At 42.3% G+C, this 24,520-nt stretch overlaps 2 protein-coding genes across 18 annotated transcripts in view; one reads left to right on the top strand and one right to left on the bottom strand.

Annotated features, from left to right (window-relative positions):
• Positions 1–1,783: 1,783 nt before the first annotated feature.
• ANAPC13 (anaphase promoting complex subunit 13) lies at positions 1,784–9,774 on the bottom strand. Of its 8 annotated transcripts, none has more exons than XM_077865072.1 (3): positions 9,615–9,774; positions 6,107–6,232; positions 1,784–1,965 (listed from the first exon to the last, which is right to left on the bottom strand). In XM_077865072.1, exons 2-3 carry the CDS (start codon positions 6,203–6,205, stop codon positions 1,840–1,842), a joined length of 225 nt encoding a protein of 74 aa, XP_077721198.1. In that variant the 5' UTR covers positions 6,206–6,232; positions 9,615–9,774; the 3' UTR covers positions 1,784–1,839. The 8 variants fall into 8 exon arrangements, with proteins under 8 accessions (XP_077721198.1, XP_077721205.1, XP_077721202.1 ...); XM_077865079.1 differs by lacking the exon at positions 9,615–9,774 and adding an exon at positions 9,417–9,571; XM_077865076.1 differs by lacking the exon at positions 9,615–9,774 and adding an exon at positions 9,254–9,399.
• Positions 9,402–24,520, top strand: part of CEP63 (centrosomal protein 63) — a 63,632-nt gene continuing 48,513 nt past the window's right edge. For 6 of the 10 annotated variants that reach the window (XR_013361243.1, XR_013361242.1, XM_077865070.1 and 3 more), the window contains exons 1-3: positions 9,737–9,878; positions 20,066–20,134; positions 21,232–21,409. Coding sequence is in view for 8 of the 10 variants with exons in the window: in XM_077865070.1 (XP_077721196.1) it covers positions 9,745–9,878; positions 20,066–20,134; positions 21,232–21,409 (381 nt within the window). In the remaining 2 variants the exon portion in view is untranslated. The other 4 variants (XM_077865068.1, XM_077865064.1, XM_077865066.1 and 1 more) reach the window with 4 other exon arrangements.

Raw genomic sequence — 24,520 nt, 5'->3', positions numbered from 1 at the left:
TGCAATTCGCTCTCCCTGCCATCGACCCTCATCCCCAAATTCCTCTCCTGGCTACTCCTTCAGGAGCTAGCTTCCCGCCTTCAGGGGTTAGCTCATAAACTCAAGCTGGGTAAGAGAAATAGCAAACTTTGTTTTCTGCAAAGCTGCAAAGCAAATGAATTTTTTTGGCTCCTCTCCGCTGTGCTGCAGCAGAAATTAAATCTGTGGTCACGGGGGTGTTTCCTCCTTTTAGGGTCTCACAAGCCTTGGGATGTTCATGAGTGACCTTAAAGGTGGGTGAGGCCCTCTCACCCAGCTAATTCCTCAGCTCATCTGGGTCACTGCTGCTGTCCTCATGGCCAACTCTGAGGGGCTCCGGAAGGGGGTGGCTCCAATGCTTGGGGGGTCTTTGCCTAGCTTGGAAGACACTCCAAAACCATGAGCCTCTGAAGTTCATCTCACTGGGTACCACCAGTGACTGGGGCGCAGCTTTCCACTACTCTCGAGAGGTTCCTCCTCTCCTTTCCTCCCCTGCTTCCCAAACAAGGGGTAGGGTTGTTTTTGAACTCATCTATTCCCTGTTGGGAACAAGCAGCACAAAGGATCCAACCACTTGCTTGGGAGTAGGAAAAACTCATAAACAAAATAAATATTTAAAGTCATGTGCTATAAAGGCTACCTGTTACAAGGTCTTGTCTCAATTATCGAATCTAAGTCAGGCCTCCCAGTCCCGCTCTCCATACCCTGTGGTATAGGGGCCCCACTGTTGGGGCCCCCATCTGGTCTGTCTGTGTACCCATGCCTTGACTGCCTGCTCTGTGTCCACTATCAAGAGCTCATGGCCACACTGTTTTCTGGAGTGCCTCCTCCCTGGAGGATGGTGGGAGGACTATGTAATGCACTGAATACAAATGGCCTGGCCACTTGCCTCAAGGTGGGAAAACTCTTGGGGACATCACATTCCATAGCACCTGTGGAACCTGGCTGAGCTAGACTTGAACCTGATGCCATCTTTGCTCACTTTCCTCCTCTGCTCTATCCTGTTTCCCTCACAGGCTCCTCCTGAGACCACAACCTCGACAAACCCCTTACACAAGAAACTCCACCTCGGGCTTTGCTTCTAGGTACCCAACCTAAGTGATAGCCTATTATTTCCCTTCCTAGCACATGTCACAACTTAAAATCATATATTTGTGTAACCATTGGCTTGATTCTTGTCTCTCCATTAAACATAGGCAGAAGCTGTATTTTTGTTCACTGTTACATTCCCAGCCCCAAATGAGGTGCCCTTTACAGAGGACAGCAATGCGCGGGTTTGCACAGCCTCTCAAACCTCACTCTGCACTTTCCTCTTTGGGTGCTGTGGCACATTTACTTGAAAATCCACCCTACAACAGCCACCTAGCAACTCTTGTGGCCACCAGCCTCCAGCCAGTCCTACATAGGCAGATTCTAAAGCTGCGGTGGACAACGTGGCCCATGTTTGGTCACCTAATTCCTGACACAGTGCGCTGTGGTTTTTGCACCTGTCATAAACAGGTTAGCTCATAACCTGATAGTACAGAAAAATCAGAGTTAAAGGCATATGTTGAACCAGTCACTTTCAAACGCAGATGTCAGTGTTTGACAGTGTTTGTTTGAGCCTTTTGGCTCAGAGGGCCAAATATTCTGCATTCCTGAAAAATCCCAATTAGTTTCTCATTCTGGTATTTTCACATTGCACTTTGCTGTCACAAAACTAGGTGGTGTACATTGTTGAGTGTAGATCTATCACTTCAAGATCTGAATTAGGAGACTGAAAGAAAACATTTTGTATCTGTATATTTTTCAAAAATATGTACAGGAAAAAGGAGCCAGGTGTTAGTTTCCTATAGGGGGAACATTCTCATGGAGATACTGTAAGGCCAAGTCAGTCCACTTCATTTCTTGTTCTTTAACAGATTCTGTGGTGCCACCGTTGTCCTGTTCAGGTTCAGGAAGCTCATTCTGCAAAGGTACAATGCACATTCAGAATGCTGGTACACTCTGCATTGACAACCCCCTTAAAACCAAGAGTACTTAGAATTCAAACCTGTGAGTTCGTAGAAACAGGCAGCATAATTGATACCAATATATCCTAAAGAAAGAACTTGAAGCAAGGGATGTGAGGCAATCTTATAAGTATTACTCAGACGTGCCCTGGTCTATCTCCGGTAGGGAATGATAGCATGATGATACTGGCACTTGTGCAAGAGGCAGTCTGGCAGAAGGACGAAGAGTACAGGCTTTTGGAAGGCACTGGGATCCAAGCCCACAATACCGCCATTTGCTGGGTTACTTGGGCAAGGTATTTAACCCCTCGGACCCTTGTTTCCTGTTTGGCAATGAGAGGAAAAACCCATCCCTCATAGGACCTATGAAACTAAAGGAGGTAATTGAGATCAAGTGCTCGCCACTGTGGGTGGCCATCCGATGCTCAAGGAAGAGCTGATGTTATTACTAGTGGCTAGGATCACTGAAAAGTCCCAATACCAAATCCTTTTTTGGGAAGCTGCTTTAATTTAATACATTTGCTGGAATATTCCTTAAGCACAAGAAATGTATTTAAAAAAAAAACTCCCCTGTACCCAACATGCCCAAATTATTATGGAGGTGAGCGGAGAGCACTGAAAATACAACATAACAGGTGAGACGCCCCCCGTAGTGATGGAGCACAGCAACATAAACCCTAGTAAATGACCCTTTCATACCCTGACAGCAATGGTCACAGAATGGTAAGCCATGGACCACTTAGTATGGAATCTGACGTTTAGTGGTTTTTTTCAGCTTGTAATTTAATTTACATATAACACTGTGTGAGATTAAGGTGTACGACTTGATGATTTGACATATATATATATATATATATATAATATAACATATAATATATACTGTGAAATGATTATCAGGATAAGGCTAGTTAACACACCCATCACCTCATATAATTAACCATGTTTTTACATGTGTGATGAGAACTTTCGGTAGTTTCCTTGTATTTTAAATGTATTACTACCAGGTTTCTGCTTTGTAGCCGAGTTTAATGATACCAATATATTTCTTTTCAATTATTTGAATTTACACTTTTTTTGGAGGGGCAGCAAACTCAATATTGAGACTTTCAGTTTCCCACTGACTCCAATGTGCAGTATATACGTTTTTCTCCTTTTAAATTATGTTCAATATATATAAAATGATTCACTTACAATATGTATACATATACCTGAACCATATACATTGTTTTCCAAACATAATACTGAGATTCAAACATATCTGTACAAATTGCAAAGAGCTATCATTTACTGTAAAGCAATCATACATTCAAACTTAAAGAGAAAGTTCGGTTCCAATAATTATTTACAGCTCACAAAGCACAAACAAGTCCTTAGTGCTGAATTATTTCATTCACAGGCAAGCAACTTTACTTAATTTATTGTATCCATGGTATGTGTTGTTTTAAAAATATTGAGAGAGAGAGAGAGAGAGAGAGCACGAGTGCTCATGTGCACAGACTGAGCACACTGAGCCTGGAGCCCCACATGGGGCTCGATCCCAGGACCCTGAGATCATGACCTGAGCCAAAACCAAGAGTTGTACACTCAACCAACTGAGCCACCCAGGTACTCTACTGTGGTGTATGCTATAAAATAATACCTCTCATTTGGCCACTACTGTCTCTTATGTTAAATGCCAAAATGAAAAATATGTGTATGTGCTTAGAAACCAACACAAAGTATCATAAACACAACAATCAATTATGGTGGTATCCTGCAAAATGCCCTCAAGTCTTGGCAGCTACTCCTATGAAAAAGCCTATTTCCTCCTATTTCCCCAATTTCAGGTTGGGACTGGCCAAGTGACTTGCTTTGGCTAAAAGAGAGCAATGACAATGTCCATGGACCCATTCTTGGCTAAGCTCCACGAAGCCTTACAGATCCTCTCCTGCTGCTCTTGAAACCCTGAGATGGCCATGTGCGGTGTAGGCTAGACTAATGGGTAATGAGCCTTAGGCCTAATCACCTCATCATCCCAGCTGACCTGCTATCTACCAGAATATGTGAAAAGTCTCCCCATCCCCCAGGTGGCCTGCTGACTGCACAACACCAGCAAGTCCAGGAGGGATAAGCTAAGCTGGCAAAGGCTGGAAGACCCTCTCAGCTGAGACATAAAATCACGAGATAAACAGCTGTTGTTTTAAGTCACTGTTTTTTTTTTTTTTTTTTTTTTTTTGGGGGGGGGGTTGTTAGGCAGCAAGAAAAGCTAACCAGTACACACTGCCTTAGAATCACAAGGTAGAGGAAAAGACACAGAATAGCAAGATGGCCAGACTACAGCATGGATATCATCTCCTTCCACAGTAGTGGTCCCCAAATCCTGCCATAAGCCTGTCCAGAATTCAGCAGTTCCCCTCCACTAGTATGCTTTTGTTCAGGCTCTGCTCCCCTGCCTATACCACTGTAATCGCTTCCTACCTGGCCCCTCTGCCCTGTCACTTGCCCTTTTCTCCATGGTACACATTCTCTAACAGTGTTTCTGAACAGATGTTCTAAAACTCAAATTTCAGCATAGCAGATTTCTATTTTGAAAACCACTCATTCCTAGTTATCCTCAGAATGAAGTCTAAGCATGGCATCAAATATTCCTCTCAAAATCTGGTCCAAGCCCATCTTTTCTGCCTACTTTGGGTGACAAATACATTCTCTATCCACAATGAATGTCTCACCGTCTCCAAAAGCCTTTCAAAACTCTGAGCCTTTGTACATCTGTCCCCTCTGTTGGAGTGCCCTCGTCCACCTCCACTAAATTTCTGTGCTCCCTTATGATCAGCCTAATTATTACATTCTCTCTGAAGCCTTTCCTGATGCCCAAAAGGCAATCAGCCACCTCCTTTCCTATGTAGCTATTCAAAACCCCACTTATAACATTTATTATTATAATTACTTATTTATATGTGCTGCCTCTCTAGACCCCCAGGAACAGGAACTGTATCTTATGTTCACATAGTCTTATGGCACACAGTAGGCTTCAAAGAAATGCCTGTAAAATGAAAAAAGTTTATAAGACAGAATCTGGAGCCTTCACACAGACCTAGGTGTGAAGTTCAACTTATCAGCTATCAGGCTTTGCACACACTGCCCTACAGTTTCTTGCTGTAAAATGGGGATAACATCACTACCCTTGCAAGGGTGTTTCAAGGGTCAGAGATAATGTATGTCAAATTTTAACCTCAGTCCACATCATAAAACTAGTATTAAGTGGCAGCTAGAATTCTCATTGCATACTCTTTTGATGATTTTTCTAAACTTGAACTAAGCTGTGAATTATTATCTGATATGTGTATTATTTGTTGAACAGATTATCATCTCTTAGCCTTAAATGAAAACGTGGGTGGTTCGAATTTTACTTCTCAGTAAATAGCAGCAGCAGTCTACGTTTTATTAACAGCTCTTCTCAGGGCACTTGGCATGCTCTGACGAAAAACAGTCCATGGAGCCTATTCTCCTTGTTGTTAGGCCTTTATGACATAAATAGGAGTTTAAATAAGCATTTACAAACGTACAACTTTTAGATCCTTTATTACAGGAGGTTCAACAAACTCCTTGCAGGAGAGTTCTCCAGAGATTAGGAAAGAAGAGAGTATCCTAGGACCCTTTTGGTCTAAATGCAAAAGAAAAGCCAGGTGTCCTCCAAACATTTTCCAGGGAAACTAGGATAGGTGTGTTTCAAGAATATGTCTCTAAAAATACCAAAAGATCAACCATAGACAGGCAAGTAAGAAATACAGTGTAAATGCCATTACTTCTTGTTCCTCTCCATCTTTTGTACATTAAACTCTCATCATCTGGTTTACTAGCTTTGCTGTGGTGGACAGAACATGGCGCAGAAGTCTTGGGTCCAGTCCTGATGTGACCCCTAACTGAGCTCATCATATCAGCTCTTTGGATCATATTTCTCTTCAAATAAAAATTCAAGTTACCCCCAATCTTCCCGAGTTAGAGGACTACATGGCTTTGATTTCTGTACCCTACGAGTTTGTCCATCGACATCCTCCTACTAGGGCTCACCAGATCATACCTCTAACCCACCATCCTTGGCACAAATTATAGCCTACCAGTGGTATTGCAACATCCTCATATGGCAGCTTGTCTTCTCGCCAAGCATCGTCAATCAAATCCAAGATCCTTCCATCTCTCTGTACCTCACTGTCCATTCTCCTGCAGCTTTGATCTTGTCAGATCTGTAAGCCAAAGAGATTATTTCTTAAACATGACGACTTAGGAGGTGATGTAATCTACCATTAGGATTCCCCAGGCCTTTTAGCCTGGATGTGTCTTTTGGTGTAACATGACCCTGGGAAATGGGAAAGACTCCTCTTCTCATCAATAGGATCACAGTCTCTCCCTACTGCCCATCCCCTCTCCTCTCATGGACGCTTTATAACATATACATGTCTGTGTGTATATATATATATATATATATATATATATATATATATATATGTGTATATACACACACACACGTATATATGTATATGTATGTATGCGTGTGTACGTATATATATGGCCCCGTTGACAGATCAGTGTCATAGTGTGACAGATGCCTTGTGTGCAAGGCCACAGTGTACCTAGAATGTAGCTTTTCTCTCCTAATTTGCATATTCACCTTTCCCTGTTCAGGATGCCTTTCCCTGGTTCACAACCAAGTGTTCTCTGTCCCCTTTAGCCTTCTCTTGCACAATTTTTTACAAGTCTCCACCTGCTTTGGCTCTAGTATTAGCATTCTTAGGCACAGGAGCTAAATGAACGTACCAAGACAGTGAAATGGGCTACGCAAAATGACCAACTACAGAGCTGACAAAAATCCTCAGCTGTATTTGTTTTTTTTTTTTTTTTTAATTTTATTTATTTATGATAGTCATCAGAGAGAGAGAGAGAGAGGCAGAGACACAGGCAGAGGGAGAAGCAGGCTCCATGCACCGGGAGCCCGACATGGGATTCGATCCCGGGTCTCCAGGATCGCGCCCTGGGCCAAAGGCAGGCGCCAAACCGCTGCGCCACCCAGGGATCCCTCTCAGCTGTATTTGTAAAAGAAACTGCCTCCTTTTAAAAAATAGTGCCCCCTCGCCCCCATAAAATAAAATAATGCCTAACATGAGTTCTGAAAGGAGCATCTCTAGGTGAACCATAGTAGAGGGACTCCTTGCTTCCCATTTCTGCTTCCCTTTGGGGTCCCTTCCTCTGAATTTTAATGTTGTATTCCCTTGAATGCCTGGACCAAGGGGTCAAGATGTTACTTAGCTCCTTGGCCATGGCTGATTCTCCCTTTTTTTTTTTCCTCCTAAACAGCAGCAGCCAGCAGGGAGGGTATGTCTGGATACCCTGTTTCCTACTCTGGGTTCTGCTGCTTCATCATCAGTGAAGCACAGTACTAGGGGCACTCCTACCCGGCCACAAAGCAGCCATCCTGATGGTCTGGAACCTAATGGCACCAAAGACACTCCCAGTCACTCCTGGTTTCTGAGGCTACAAAACATTCATAAAAGGAACAATCTTTAAGGGTGGATTCCAACTCCTTCATACGGGCTGTGCTTGGCCCCAAAAATATGACTGCATGATGGCCCTAATGCCTGGGTCATTAACTACACAGTTTGGGGTGGGCTAAGTGTTTTTATCCCCATGGGAAAGAGCCAGGCGAAACTGAAGCAGAAGGGACCCAGCTATTTTCGGTCACCAGTGAAATAGCTGAGGCCTTGCTGTTTTGGTCAAGAATTAATCCAGTACTACCGAGTGGATAACTCAAAGCAAGTAAAAGGATATTGCTTTTAGGAAATCTCCACACAGTTCCTGTTATATTTTTGGAATCCCTGTCCTACACGAACCCGTTTTCCTGCTGCCATTTCTTTGTCCCCTGGGATATCCTCCTCCTTTTTCTTGCTGATCGGAACTAGCTAATTTCCCCCAGTCACGTACAGATTCCACCTTCTTGTAAAGTTCTTTCAAATCACTCCAGCTTCAGCATGCATTCTGCTTTTGAACGTTTCCTTCTGGTCTTTATGATCCACCTAACAAGCTGGGTCGTCTCTCTAACAGATTCTATCAGTGTCTACAACTACTGTGTGTCGATCCTGCAGCAAGGATCCAGTACATCCTTTCCAAATTTGGCCTCCAGCTTTCTTCACTGTCCCTCTTCCAAATACCACTAACCCTGTTATACTTCCCTGGCTTTGCACTTAAAAGCCTCCCCACCCCACCACCACCCTCCCCCAATCACCAACGCCTACTCTTCCTTCCAAACTCAACACTGGTGTCAGCTCACCGGGTCAACAACTCATTTCCAGAGTCAGGCACTAAGGTGCCTTCACTGAATCTTCAGGGGCTGAAGAATGGAAACGATCAAGACCCCAAAGATTCAGATGCAGTGAAACGCCGGGACACCTGCACCCCGATGTTTCTAGCAGCAATGTCCACAATAGCCAGCCTGTGGAAGGAGCCTCGGTGTCCACGAAAGATGAATGGATCAAGAAGCTGTGGTTTATGTATACAATGGAATATTCCTCAGCCATTAGAGACGACAAATACCCACCATTTGCTTCAACGTGGATGGAACTGGAGGGTATTATGCTGAGTGAAGTAAGTCAATCGGAGAAGGACAATCATTTATTTTATGGTCTCATTCATTTGGGGAATATAAAAATTAGTGAAAGGGAATAAAGGGGAAAGGAGAAAAAATGAGTGGGAAACACCAGAAAGGGAGACAGAACATGAGAGACTCCTAACTCTGGGAAACGAACTAGGGGTGGTGGAAGGGGAGGAGGGCAGGGGGTGGGGGGTGACTGGGTGACGGGCACTGAGGGGGGCACTTGGCAGGGTGAGCACTGGGTGTTATGCTATATGTTGGCAAATTGAACTCCAATAAATAAATTAAAAAAAAAAAAAAAAAAAAGACCGGCAACGTCCGGGACACGGCCACTGTCCCGAGCACGTGCCACACTCGACAGAATGAGACACTACTACCTTCCCTAACGAACCTTCTCTTACGCACGTGACAGCCCGGGGCCTCCGGAGCAGGTGCTCCGTACAATGTTTCCAGCCACCACCCCCCCCCCCATCAGTCTACAAGACTTGGCTCCCGGGTCATCTCCCGCAGGAGGGCGGTTCCTAGACCCAGGCGGGGCGCGGTCCTCGTCCCTCCTGGGGTCCCTCAGTTCCCTGGACACAGCGAGTGGTCCCAACGCGGAGCTCGTCACACTTTCCCAGACCCGTGGTGTCATCCGGTTTCTGTGCTTTGCAGATCCGCAAGCCGGCGGTTAACGCGAACTAAGCGGGCCCGCCTTCCCCCGCGCTAGAAATGACCCTCGCGGGCCACCACCAGCCGTCCGCAAGCAGGGGGCCGCCCCGGTCCCCACTTCCGGCTGGAGATACCAAGTGTGGAAGCGGGGGAGGCCCGGAGCCGCCACGCGAGTGCCTTTCCACCCTCCAGGGCGAGCGGTGGGGACAGTGGTTGTGAAGATGAAGTGAAGACATCGGCCTCCACTGACGGGAGCGGGCAGAGGCGCCGCTGAGGAACCAACGCGTCCTCGTCCCTCCAAAACCGGGACTAGGGGCGCGGGAAAGCCTTACCCGCACCGGACTCAGCGCCGCACCCGCTTCCACCGGAACTTCCACCCCCCACCCCGCGCCTCTGAGGATCACGTGACCCGCGCGGTCCTGCGCTCCGATCCCCGGATGTGATGTGGGTGAGCCCATTTGCATGCGCGGAGGGGCGTCCTGGGAGGACGCTGCTCCGAGGAAGAAGCGAGGGGGCAGTGGGCGGAACGAACGTGCGGACGGCGGAGGCCGGACGTCGGGGTCGGCGGTGACGCGCGTGCGCGCCCCCGGCCGGAGGTAACGGCGGGAAGGCTCGGGGGCGCGCGCGCGTGCGCAGCGGCCCAGTAACCGCATGTGCGCCCGGTGGACGGGCGAGGGGCGGGCGTGTCCCGGTCCGGAGGCAGCCCTGGCTGCGGCGGCGCCGCGGGCTGCCCGGCCGTACGGCCCGGGGCTGGCGTCCGCCGCCGCCCGCTGGCCCCCGGGCCCGCCCTCGCCGGCCCGGCTCCGCTGCGGCGCCCCGCCCGTCGGCCTCGCCGCGTGTGCCCCGCGGACCCGCGAAGGCGGACGTGGCCTTTGGCGGCGCGCAGTCCGGGCCAGCCAGGTGGTCAGCCCCTCCCCCGAGGCCGGGCCGGCGGGAGGGCGGCGGGGGGGGCGAGCTGCCGCCCAGGCCTCGTCTTCCGCGGCGGAGCCGGCTGCGGGCCGCTCTTCCTTTGCAGAGGAGGGACCCCCGGCACAGCCCTCCCGCCTAGGCTGCCAGATCTGGTTAGCTTCCCAGCGTTGTTGCGGCTTAGCCTTGGCGGCACTGGGGCCGATTCGCCTGGGGGCGGGGCGGGGCGGGGGGCACGAGCAGTTTTTATTTTTATTTAAAAAAAATTTTTTTTAGCAGTTTTTAAAAAGTGAGTTAATAATGTTCGTCCAAGAGGTACGGAAATGCAGGAATCGTGAAGGACTGAAGAAGTTGGGAAACCCTGAGTTTACCGATCGTTTGACATCAGGGGCGCGAAAGAAATGATCCAGGGCTTAAAAGGGACAGTTCCTTAGGAGCACTTTATTTATTTATTTATTTAAAAGATTTTATTTATTTATTCACGAGAGACAGGCAGGGACACAAGCAGCGGGAGAAGCAGGCTCCATGCAGGGAGCCCGAGGTGGGCCTCGATCCCGGGTCCCCAGGATCACGCCCTGGGTCAAAGGCAGGCGCTGAACCGATGAGCCACCCAGGCTGCCCCTTAGGGGCACTTTAAAAAAAATTTTTTTTTTTTTTTTTAAGATTCTACTTATTTATTCATTCATGATAGACATAGAAGGGCAGAGACACAGGCAGAGGGAGAAGCAGGCTCCATGCAGGGAGCCCGACGTGGGGCTCGATCCCGGGTGTCCAGGATCAGGCCCTGGGCCACAGGCAGGCGCTGAACTGCTGAGCCACCCAGGGATCCCCCCTTAGGAGCACTTTAATCGTGAAGATACTTGAGGGCCCTAAGCCTAGGGCGCATACTGTCTTCCTTAACGTTCCTTACCAGCCTCAGAGTAAAAACGAGTCCAAGGTCATTGACTAGTCTTGATTTGTAGTTAGAGTAGCCTTATTTGCAGAGAGTAGTTTTCCTTGAGCCTTTCATCCGATTCCTTAAATAATTTCACACTTAATAAAGAAGTATTATAGTGTAGGTACACTACGGTAATACAGAGTTCCCTAACTGCTTGCATTCCGTTTTATTTTATTTTATAGAGGCGAAGAGGAAGCCCTAGTAAGGACCATCAACTACATGTAACATCTACATATTCACATTTACACGTATTATAGCTGTAGCGTAATCATATAATAAGCTTCTGTATTTTCTTACTTGAAATGCAGTACCGCCTTTAGTTTGTCATCAGCTTCTTGCCCCTCTGGCTACACCGTTCTCAGTGATCAGTATAGTAGAAGTGAAATTCTCTTGGGTTACAGACTCCTAAACATTTAGACATTCACACTGCCCTTCAGTGCATGTAGGTTCAGGTTTTAAAAATTATTTGTAATAAATGTGTATGTTAAGTGTACTGTGCCATATTCCTCGCATTAGAAGGTAGAAGATCTTTGCTTTGTCCTTCCTTTTCTCATTTAACGTTGCAGTGGTGGCCAGCTGTGACAAGATCAGTAAACCACTCTATCAGAGTTCCCTACTTAAAAAAAAAAGTCAACTTGATTTGAAATTCATCTGAAGCCAACATGAACAGGGATTGCAAGGATTTAATTTATTTTTATGTTAGGGTACCCCCCCCCCCCCCCCCGCAGCTAAATTTGCTTTTTCGGCTTTACAAAACCATAGTCCTGTCATCACACTTACAAAAATTTATAAAAATTCCATGATGTCGATATTCAGTCTGGGTTTAGATTTCCCCAAGTGTCCCTTAAGTGACTTTTTACAATTAGCTCTTTTGAAGCAAAATCCCATAGAGATTCACATGTTGCATTGGTTGATACATCGATTAAATCTTTTTAAATAGAGCGGTTCCCTTGTGTCCCTTGTCCCCCTTAATATTCTAGATTTAGCTGATTGCATCTGCATGACATCCTTTTAACATGTACATCTTTTCCCTTTAAACCAGTAGTTAGATCTAGAATTGCACTGTCCACTATAGTAGCCACCAGCCAGCTGTAGCTATTAAATATTACCATGATATAAAACTAAAAATTCAGTTCCCTGGCTTCATTAGCCACATTTCAAGTGCCCAGTGGTCACAAGTGCCTGGTGGCTACCCTTTGAATGGTGCAGAAGTAAAATTTTTCAATAATTGCAGGAAGTTCTGTTGAATAGCACTGATCTAGAAGATCAGATTTAACTTTAATTTTGTGTGTGTGTGTGTGTGTGTGGGGGGGTGGGTCAAGACGATTTTCCAGGTGGTACAGTAGACAATCTATTGCGTTATCAGAGAGGTATGAAATGTCTGAGTTGTCTCTCTTCTGTTAAGATTGAGCAATGTAATGGGTTCAAATATTGTTAGCCCAATCCATCCATTGTGAAATTCCCCATGAGCTTTTCACTTAATGGTGAACTCTTTTTTACAGATTTATATCGCCTATATTCATTATTGCATTAGGGATTGCAGAATGGTGATTTTCCCACTCCTGCCATTCCTTCAATATTTATTAGCTGGAAATCTTTTATGAGAAGAACTCTACCCCAGCAGCTATTTGACTGTCATCAGCTATTTGAAATATATTTTGTAGAGGAAAGGCAAGGAAAATGCTTAATTCTTTCCCTCTATTTTCAGACTACAGTAGTGAGTTGGTGGCCTAGCAACCTCCAAAGGTAACCATGAGGGTTTTTGCCCTTTTTTTTTTTTTTTTAATCATCATGGAGTTGAATATATTTAAACTGTTTCAACTTATTGCAGTCTTTTTTTTTTTTTTTTTTTTTTTTTTAATACTCAAATTGTCCTGCCTTTGGTCAGTGGCTTCCCCTTTAAGTTGGTTCCTGTCCACCTTGTTATGATTAGTAGTCTTTGATAATCAGTTTACCTATTTTCTGGTAAAACATGTTCCTCCCTCATTTATACATTAATGCCCACCAAAATGCCCTGGCTCTTTAGAGTAGGAACCAGTATTTAGAGACCACAGTCTGGGTGCTACAGGTGCTCTTATTGTTAGGTTGGTCAATGGTTCTAGCATTCACAGTGGCCAGTTAGGAAATATATATAGTTTTAAACAAATATACAGAATTCATACTGATATTTACATTTTATTTTATTTGTTATTTTTGAAGATTTTATTTACTCATGAGAGAGAGAGAGGCAGAGACACAGGCAGAGGGAGAAGCAGGCTCCATACAAAGAATCTGATGTGGGACTTGATCCCAGAACTCTGGCATCACGCCCTGAGCCAAGGGCAGATGCTCAACGGCTGAGCCACCCAGGAGCCCCTGATATTTACATTTTAATTTAGGTTTTTATATTTTTGTCTTGCTGAAAATGTTGAAACCCAATGTCATTAACGTAATTACTTTTAGTTATGTTATATATGTTGATTTCAAATTAATAATAACAATATGATTCCTGACTAGTGTTTAGGATTTCTTTGCAGTTCTTTTTTTTTTTTTAATCTTTAGTGTATATCCCACTTGGGATACATACAGTTAAAATTATTGCATTTTAAAGACATATGAAATATTTCATTATATGATTAGTTTGTCACCTTGATGACCTAGTTGATTTGTTTCATTTTGTTTCCAATTTTTCCATACTGCCTGTTTTTTTCCCATTTGGACTTGCTTTTATATGTAAAACATTGGCATAAAACTAGTAGTATAAAATGCAGATATTCACACAAGATTAGCTTTCATTCCTTTTTTCTCTACCCTAGTTCCCTTTCATATAGGTATCATATTTCCTAGCTTTGGGCTTATTCTTCCATAAAAATAAATGCATTATCTACTTGCTTTTCCCCCTAGTGACATATGCCTTGTAGATCCCTCCTAAGAAGTATGTTATCCGTTTTTACGGCTTCATAATATTCCATTGATGGATGAATTGTCCCTGTTGATAGGCATTTGTCCTCCTGTTATATATAGTGCTGCACTGTGTGTCTTTGTTCATATGTGATTTTATTATTTTTGCCAGTGTATATTGTGTATTTTGCCAGAGTGTATTGTGAAACTTGAGTTTGGTTAATGTAAATGTAAAAGAAAGGGTAACTTAGTATATATATTTTTAAAGATTTTTATTTATTTATGACTGACACAAAGAGAGAGGCAGAGACATAGGCAGAGGGAGAAGCAGGCTCCTTTGAGGATCCTGATGTGGGACTCGATCCCAGGATCACAACCTGAGCCAAAGGCAGGTGCTCAACCACTGAGCCACCCATGTGTCCCCTAACTTGGTGTATTTGAAGTTTGTATTTCTCTTCTTGTGAGCAAGATAGAGCATCTTTTCATGTTTTGTTGTGTGTGTTTTAATTTAATTAATTTTAAGTTTTAATTTTGATTCCAGTGTTAATTCCAGTAAACATATAGTGTTATATGGTTTTAGGTGTACAATGCAGTGATTCAAGACTTGCATACATTACTCAGTGCTCATCATGACAAGTGCACCCCTTAATTCCTGTGACCTATTTCACCCATTTCCCCATCCACCTCTCCCCTGGTACCATCAATTTATTCTCTATAGGTAGGGATCTCTTTCTTGGTTTGTCTCTCTCTCTTTTTTCCCTTTGCTCATTCCTTTTGTTTCTTAAATATATGAGTCAAATCATATGGTATTTGACTTTCTCTGACTGACTTATTTCACTTAGTGTTATAGTCATTATACTCTCTAGCTCCATCCATGTCATTGCAAATGGCAAGATTTCATTCTCTTTTTATAGTTGAGTAATATTCCATTACATACCCGCCGATATATACACATACATATATGTATATAAATCCATAATGGGTATAATAATATAATATGTTTTCTTCTTTACCTATTCATCAATTGTTGGACACTTGGGCTGCTTCCATATCTTGGCTATTGTAAATAATGCTGATCTTTTCATATGTTTAATGTCATTTGCATTTCTTTTTCTGTGAACTACTTGTTCACATCTTCTGCCCATTTTTCTATAGATTCCTTTACTACCCCCCTCAATTTTTGTTTTATTATTATTTTGTTGAAGATTTACTTATTTCAGAGAGAGTGAGCTTGGGGGAGGAGTGAGGGTGAAGGAGAGAAAAACTCAAGCAGATTCCATGCCAAGTGCAGAGCTGGACATGGGCCTTGATTCAAGACCCATGAGATCATGACCTGAACCAAACAAAACCAAGAGGCAGGCACTTAACTGACTGTACTACCCAGGCAGCCCTCCTCCCTCAATTTTCAGGAGCTTTTTATATATCTGGATAAAACTTTCAAATACTGTTGTTGTCTTTAGACTTTGCTTATGGTATTTTTCCACTGAAAGTATATTGTAATCTATTCTGATTTCTCAGTCTTCTCCTTATTCTTTTTGGATTTTGAGTCATAGTTTGATCAATGTTTTAGAACTTAATTATTGGGACGCCTGGGTGGCTCAGCGGTTGAGCATCTGCCTTCAGCTCAGGGCACGATCCTGGGATCCGGGATCCAGTTCCGCATCGAGCTCCTTGCGGGGGCCTGCTTCTCCCTCTGCCTGTGTCTCTGCCCATCTCTCTCTGTGTCTCTCATGAATAAATAAATAAATAATCTTAAAAAATTATTATTTTGGAAAATTTCTTTGATACTTTATCTGTGATTTTTTCCCCCTTTAAGTAGGAACTTTTCTGGCAATGGTAAATTATATTGATTGTTTATTGGAACAGCCATAGAACTTTGTAATCTTAGTGGTGCCAAGACAGGTAAGGAACAGAGCATCATTATCCTCCTTTATTTTTATTTTTTTAAAGATGTATTTATTTATTCATGATAGACACAGAGAGAGAGAGAGAGAGAGAGAGAGAGAGAGAGAGGCAGAGACACAGGCAGAGGGAGAAGCAGGCTCCATGCTGGGAGCCCAACGTGAGACTCGATCCCGGGACCCCAGGATCGCACCCTGGGCCAAAGGCAGGCGCTAAACCACGGAGCCACCCAAGGATCCCCCATTATCCTCCTTTAAATGAGACTTGATGAGTAGGCATATCCCTTCTATTAGTACACATTAATTCATAGTTGTATCTAGAGTTTTTATTTTCTTCCTGTGTCTGATTTTGTGAGTAATTTGATCATGGGTTTATACTCTGAATATTTTTCCTGATCTGCAAAATGAAGAGGCTAGTTTTTTAAAAAGATTTTATTTATTCATTTGAGAGAGAGAGAGAGCATGAGCAGGAGGAGAAGCAGAGGGAGAAGCAGACTCCCTGCTGAGCAGGGAGCCCAGCACAGAGTTGGATCCCAGGACCTGGACATCATGACCTGAGCTGAAGGCAGATGCTGAATTGACTGAGCTACCCTGGCACCCTATAAAATGAAGAGGTTCAATTGGAGGCCTTCAGATCGTTTCTAGCTCTTAAATTCCAATAATCTAATGAATTTCAAAGCTTTGTGTATTATTAGATACCCTATCTGGAGTCTTTTCCCCCTAAGATTTAAAGTGTGTTTTCCCTGTTTCCCATCCTGTATTTCCTTTAACAGTCCTATTCTAGATGTCACTGATTTAAAACAGCCTTCATTCCAAAGGAGAGTTATAATTAATAACTTACAAGGAGAGTTAAAACAACTTAACATTTGTTGATGTCTTGATTTAACTGCAGAAATGACAGTTGTAGAGCTACATTGTTTTTATTTTTTTATTTTTTCTTGTGCTTACACTGTTTTTATTTAACCACCTTAGCATTCTATGTTAGTGACAAGGAGTAGCAGATTATCAAACATTAAGTAAATTTGTATTTAATATTATGAACAAAGAATATCTAACTTTACATCAGTATCACATGGCACAGGCAAAAGAAGAAAGCAAAGTGACAGTAATACAGAGTTGAATGAGGCTTAGTTTTGGTTAGGAAGGAATCAGTGGTGTAGCTATGAGAAACTCACATGAGAAAAGTACACAGAAAATATGAGCCCTTGCTATTTACCTGATTCTAAGGAATGAGAACTAATGGTATTTGGCAGCTATTCAAACAGATAATGAAGATATTAGTAAAGAAACATATTACACGTCAGTAAGATTATTTTCTAGAGAGAATGTTGCTGGTCCCCCACCCCACTTCCCCATTTTTTTTTTTTTTTTTAACAGAGATCTCTTTGTTTTATTAGTCTTAGACCATTATTTTTACTTCTGAAATAGCAATCTCCCCAGATGTGGACTATTTTCACTATCGCGTTACTGCCATCTGGTGTCCATGGTGGGGAGTTCGCATTTTTTCCTATATCCAGACTTTTTTGGTTTGGTTTCATTTATTGCCAAGAAGACACTATTAAACCAAAAGAAAACATGAAGGTATTTTAAGATATGGAATCCTCTATGATTTATAAAGATTGTACATTAGTTGTGACTTGGGAGTCACACCGCCTATGTTTGATCCTAGGACTATAATGTGTAGTTCGCTGTAGTCAACTTATTTAACCTTCCAAGTTTCTGTTTCCTCAAAGTAATAGCGTCTGTCTTTTACAAGTGTTGTGAAGGATGAATTAGTACATACGAGGCAGAACAGTTAGGCACTCAGTGACTGTTGCCTTCTGTCAGAGACACATTGCTAATTTTGAACAATGTCCTCTAGAAAATATATATTATCAAGTGTGTGTCACTAATATATATTGCTAAATATATTAATGTTTAAGAATGATATGACCTAAAGAAGTATAATTTTACTGATAATTTTGAATGACTGTAGTAGCACTGTCCTTAGGAATAGCACTTTGTTACAGATTTAATGAATATCCATATACAGTAGTCAAGAATATGCTACTTACAGCAGACATTTCATTGGCTCCTGGAATCCCATGAAACCTTGGAGATTATAGTTCATACAATTCATTTTACAGATGCAAAAACTGAAGTTCAAGGGCACAAAGCTACTTAGTTGCAGAGCAGGATTCTATCCTGGGTTTTCTTCTACATGGTACTGTGGGAACTGTGCACTGCCTTGCAGCTCCCCAGAGTGTAATAAGACGTGGAGTCTGGATTGTGCTATAATTGACCATATCATGGTTTGAAAGAAAGTGGATTAGAACATGCAAATCTCTTTAGGTTTTTATTTTATTTAATGTCAGTGTAATGTGAAGGATAAGCCAACTGGAGAAAAAAGGTCTCTGCCATATTTGTGCACAAATAGTTTAATACTCCTGGTTAGTAACTTAATTTTTTTGTTTTGTTTTTTAAGATTTTATGTATTTGAGAGATAGAGTGGAAGCACAAGCAGGTAGACGGGCAGACAGGGAGTAGGGAGCCCAATGCTGGTCTCAATCCCAGAATCCTGGGATCATGACCTGAGCTGAAGGTAGACACTAAACTGACTGAGCCACCCACGCACCCCTCCTGTTAGTAACTTTAGAAATGGATGCAAATAGCATGCAGTGATTGTATTTTCCAGTCTTCCAGGACACCCTATCCTCTCCTCTGTCACTACTAGGTAATATTTTGGGTCAATTCTTTCTTTCCCATACTGGACTAATAATTCCTTGAAAAGAAGCATGTCTTTCATCATTATGTGTTTGGTAGTACAACACTGAATTGATGATGAATCAATTGACGAAGGAATCCCCTTCTCAGAGCAATGTAATTTTTAGATGAGGCATTAGGACAAAGGGACAGAACCTTCCACCCCAGCCTTTGAGAATTATTTAAAGACTAATTCAGGGCTGAGCTTTTGAAGGCTTAAGGAAAAAAGCAGTGTCTCAGGAGAGAGAAGTAGTTTGACAATGGTTAATATTGTGTAGAGGTGAGACATCACCGGCAGTTACTTCCAAATTTATTTACTTTTTTTTTATTTTTTTTAAAGATTTTATTTATTTATTCATAGAGACAGAGAGAGAGAGAGGCAGAGACACAGGCAGAGGGAGAAGCAGGCATCATACAGAGAGCCCGACGTGGGACTCGATCCAGGGTCTCCAGGATCACGCCCTGGGCTGCAGGCGGCGCTAAACCGCTGCGCCACCGGGGCTGCCCTACTTCCAAATTTATGAGTAATCTTTTACCTCTCCTTCTCACCTTCCTTTCTTTATGGTGTATCTTTCCCTTTCTATGCCAGTCTGTTCTGTCTTCTTTCTCTACTAGACACTTTATGACCAGCTTGCACAGAGGGATAGGGAAAAGGGAGGGGAATTGTGAGAAGTTCAGCCAAAAGCATCTAAAATATGCCATACTGAAATGCTACACTAAGCTGGAGCTGAGTAGGTGAACAAAATTAGATTTCTGCCCTTGAGGGTTGAATAGTAGGGAAAAAGAGTGTGCAAAAACCTTATTCCCAGTACAGTGTAACTCCTGTGAAAGAACTTGTTAAAGACTAACAGTGGGGAAGTCCAGAGGAGGGAGGGAGGGCCTGTGCAGCTGCCTTTGAGCAGAGGGAGGATGTTCGAGGAAGCTTCTCAGGCCTGTCATCTGAAGGGCGCATATAAGATCTCCATGAGAGACCAAGGAATTCAAGCTCAGGGCATTTAGTCTTTTTATAATATCTCTTAAAAAAAAAAAGATATACTTTTCCTCTGATGCATGTGACCCCTAATTATTTCCCCTCATTTTGTGAGATGCTTTGTGCCAGTGTCCCTCTGCTTCTAGTACCGCTGGTTCAAGGGGCACAGGAATGAGGTGTGATTTCTGTCACATGGGGAGTTATCAGCGGCAATTCAGATCATTGTAAGTTATTTTCTTTCAGCCTGAAATGTATTTGATTTTAATATTTCTGGAAGTGATGTTCCTTGACTGCTTCTCTAGTCATCCTAAGAAGTGCTGTGTTTTCTCTTTGTTATTTGTTATGGTAGGCTTTCACTCAAATTCTTAGCTTTGTAAGTTGGAATGTTAGAACTTAAAAAATGAATTTTCTCCTGAATGACTTTTTTTTTTTTTTTTGCTTTCCCAGTTGCCAAAACAAAGGGGATTTGGCGATGGAGGCTTTGTTGGAAGGAATACAAAATCGAGGACATGAAGGGTGAGTTCACTTTTGACCTTAAGCTTCTCACTGAGTTTATAAAGCATATCCTCCAAGTTATGCCTCTGACCATTGTGTGCTTTGGGTACAGAAGCAAAGATGCTGAGTGGAACTTGGCTGATTCTTGTTGTGTTATGGACAGTATCTCTTTGGGGCATCGGCCTCATCTCAGCAGTGTGAAGCTGGCCGCTTGCTTTCATCCTACTCTTAGTTTTTTCCTCTTCAAAAGCAAAAGTAGAAGTTTAGAAGTTTTGTACACTAAGAATAAATGCTTTTATAAAGAGATATTTAAACCTTTGTAGCTATAGCTTTCTGTGGCCATTCCTGCACACTTATATGAATTCAGTAAATCTCTGTTTACTTCTTTTTTTGCCTCTCTGATATCTGGCATCTCCTATAACTGTGAAGGGTATCAGTCAGTTTACAATAATAAGGTCAGTTGCAGTAAGTTTCTAATAATAATGTGGGAAGGAAATAGTTGAAATAAATGTGGCTCAAGGATGATTTTCTTGAAACAGCTTCTAAAATTGTATTGTCATTTTCCCAATTGTTCACTTCCAGGGCTTTTATTTTGGTTAGCTAAGAATGTGACAGACTTGCCTGATTCTTCCTGAGAGCTATCCTAAAACATTACAAAAGAGGTGCTTGTTGGTTGTGGAAGCCTCGCTCACAAGCCAGACTTAACCATCAGTCTAGTGTTTGACCAAATGACTTAGGCTTCAGGGTTGGCTTTTAGAGGGAGACAAAATATACAGTGGAATAAGTAATCACCTTAAGATGAACATTAAGAGGAAAAGCTCAGGGGTGCCAGGGTACTTAGTTAAGCATCTGCCTTTGGGTCAGGTCATGATCCCAGGATCCGGGGATTAAGCCCCACACCAGGCTCTCTGCTTAGCAGGGGTCTGCTTCTCCCTTTCCCTCTGTGCTCTTTCTCAGGTAAATAAATAAAATCCTTAAAAAAAGGAAAAGCTTAGAGATCCTTTTCTTTGCCTCTAATAATTTCTTTACTGATATTGTTCCACCTCAGGTGGGTTTACATCTGCTATATTTTTACATGGAAAACAGGAAAAGTCATGGGCATGTGTTCTTATTTACAGGGGATTTTTGACATCCTGTGAAGCAGAACTACAAGAGCTGATGAAACAGATCGACATAATGGTGGCTCATAAAAAATCTGAATGGGAAGGGCAGACACATGCTCTCGAAACTTGCCTGGACATCCGTGAACGAGAACTTAAGGCTCTTAGGGGTCAGCTGGATATGAAACACAAAGAGGTACAGCTGTTGAGTCACTCTTTTTTTTGATATCTTGACCTTCAGTTTTATATTAACTGTGTTTCTTAAATATTTAAGAAAGCATTTGTGTGTCAAGTTAGTTTCTATATTATCTTTTAATTCTAGTGGTTTCTTTTAGGAGAAAAATTAGTTGTGAAAAAACACATAAGAATATTAATATTTATTTCAAGTATCATGTTAGCTTGGTCACACGTAATACATAACTTCTTCAGGAAAATGTGAAGGTGTCACATGATCTTTGTATAACCCTCATCCTATAACATGCCCATGTTAATGTTGACTGAGTTTAATGAATGTTGTTTTTGGCCTCATTGTATGACTAGGGTAAAAAAGTTAAGCCCAGAATTCAATAATATGCCTCTTTGGGTATAATTTGATAGAAAATTCAGAAAACCCTTTAAAAATTTTTATTTGCCCTTATTGAAAATTAGGGGAAAAGAAAGAAAAGTGAAAAATAAAAATTACTTGCAATCCCACCATCACTAGTTATTGGTGATTTGAGGGAAAAGTTTGATAATATGCTGACTGATTTCTCATAGATTAGCTGGTATAGTAAAAAGAAGAACGTGGGATATTGGAAGGGAAGCAGAAAGCACGTCTCAGCCCAAGAATTGCTTCTAAATGTCCGGCATGAATGTCAGCATGAAGATTGGAAGAGTTGTAGGGAAGCACTGGTCCCAATCCCCGCTCTGCTGGACTTTCCTACCAGTAGGATCACCACATATTAGTGCTGTTACTCAGCTTACTTAGGAACACACTTACGCTAGTATAGTATGCACACTGACATTGTGATTCTTTTGATGATACTTACCAAGAGTATTTTAGAAATATTTCATGTAACAAGGAAAGAATTAGGCTTGATAAAAAAAATTTTTTTTAAAGATTTTATTTATTTATTCATGAGAGAGAGAGAGAGGGGCAGAGACACAGACAGAGAGAGAAAGAGAAGCAAGCTCCATGCAGGGATCCTGACATGGAACTCCATCCCGGGTCTCCAGGATCACGCCCTGGGCTGAAGGTGGCGCTAAACCACTGAGCCACCCAGGCTGCCCTGGATAAAAATGTTTTATGCTTGTCTCACTGGCTGACCATTTGCACTTCGAGTCAAAGCAGTACGGGGTAATATTGGCCATGTCAAAATCAGTTTTCTGTGAATGCCATTTGCTAACTGGAACTTAATTTAAAATTTGGGTAAACCTTTGAGAATGTATTTTAAAATTATACTTCATGTAGAATGTAGAAGGTGGTAAAAAGGTACCTGAAATGATAATCATATTTGATTTTTTTAAACATTTAGGTAATTTAGGTAGGGTCAGTGCTCCTTATCTGGTAAGCTACTTTAGCTACCATTTCTTTATTTCTCCTGGTGTAAAACAAAAGTAGTCAGTAAGTTAAAGTGATTATGGTTTCTTAGCTAAGAAAAACACCGTATATATATATAGATATCTAAGTCGTTTATTTTGTTAGAAACCCATTAAAGAAATTCCCATGTGTGTGATTATGAGAATATTTAGTCACTCTGAGGCTGTTTAAACTTATTCCTATAGCTTAGTTTTGATGTCAAGGGCATTACTGCTATTACTTAATACCTTAAAAAGAAATTAAAGGGATTGAATGGATAGGTTCCATGGTAAGGATCTGAAGATTTGGCCTGGGGACATAAAAGAAATTTAGAATTGTAGCTGTCTGGTCAATTTACTGCTTCATTGATTGGGTTGCTGAAAGTTGATTAAGTTTCTAGAAGTAAAGTGCTTTTACCAAACGCTAGTAATGGGAATCTATCCCATAGAGTTCTTCTGTGAAATTGTGTTGATATTAACACATTCATAATCTACTTTGATATAAGAGTTAGAAAATAGGGCTTTAAGTTTTTGTCATTCTTATGTGTTTGAAACTTACAGGCCTAGAAGCAGCCCTGTGGTATGAACTGGTGCTACTCAAATGACAGGTCCATGGTGAGATAGAAAGGTTTCACTAGAATGTAAATCAATATATTGCATCCTTCACTTCATAGAAAGTTTTGCCACATAAAAAGTGCCAGTTGCACTACACAGTGTGTTTGGTGACATCATTGCTTCACATTCTGCCTCCTTATCTTCTGCTGGATTGCTGTAGTGACCAGCTCTAGCCTGTGTGCAGATCATGCTTGGAGGAGTACTAGTATAAACAATTCAGTTTGTAAGTGAATACTTTATGTGTTTTCTGATTATATTGTTGGGATTGGGTTAGTTTTAATGGCCATTTCTGTTAGTGTTAACTGCTAATGCTGCACAGAGCAAGTTGGCCTGATGAAATGAGTAAGGAATTTGGAGTCCTGGCTCTGCCTCTTTTCAGCTGATTGGCCTTGGACAAATAGTCTAACCTCTCTGAGCCTGTTTCATCATATGTAAAATTGGGACATGATGTCTATATCCCAGGGTTGTTGTAAAGAATGACTTGCTATTTAAGAAAGCTCTTTGAAAACCCTCAATCATATCTAAAATGATCTTTATTTTAGCTCTTTCTTGTGTCATCCATACTGACAGTTTCAAACCTTGGCTCCCATTTCCCTGCCCAATGCCATTCCTCACTCTCAGCATTTAACATCTTTTTTTCTCCTTTTTTCTTTAAGAAATTTCAATATTGTTGAATGCCCATTATGAACCAGACCTTGGTACATAACTAAATTTTTTTAAAAAGATTTTATTTATTTACTCATGAGAGACACAGAGAGGGAGAGAGAGAGAGAGGCAGAGACACAGGTAGAGGGAGAGGGAAAAGCAGGTTCCATCCAGGGAGCCTGACGTAGGACTCGATCCCAGGTCTCCAGGATCACGCCCTGGGCTAAAGGTGGCACTAAACCGCTGAGCCAACGGGCTGCCCCTACAAAACTAAATTTAAGCAGTCTTTTCTTCACATTTAATATTTATGCTTGCCATGTGATGTAAGTAAAAAGAACAATGGTTCTGTAAGGCTGGTAAGAAAAAACAGTAATCACCTGCCTGCCCCTCCAAAGCTGGAATTCTGGTTTCTCTGAAACAGTCATTTCAGTGCCTTTAATTCTTTCTTTTGGTATTCTCCCCATGTTTTTAGGTAACATTTGGTAGTGAT

The sequence above is a fragment of the Canis aureus genome, chromosome 22, assembly GCF_053574225.1.
Source record: "Canis aureus isolate CA01 chromosome 22, VMU_Caureus_v.1.0, whole genome shotgun sequence".
Taxonomy (NCBI): Eukaryota; Metazoa; Chordata; class Mammalia; order Carnivora; family Canidae; genus Canis; species Canis aureus.
This window is presented reverse-complemented; position numbering and strand designations above follow the sequence as displayed.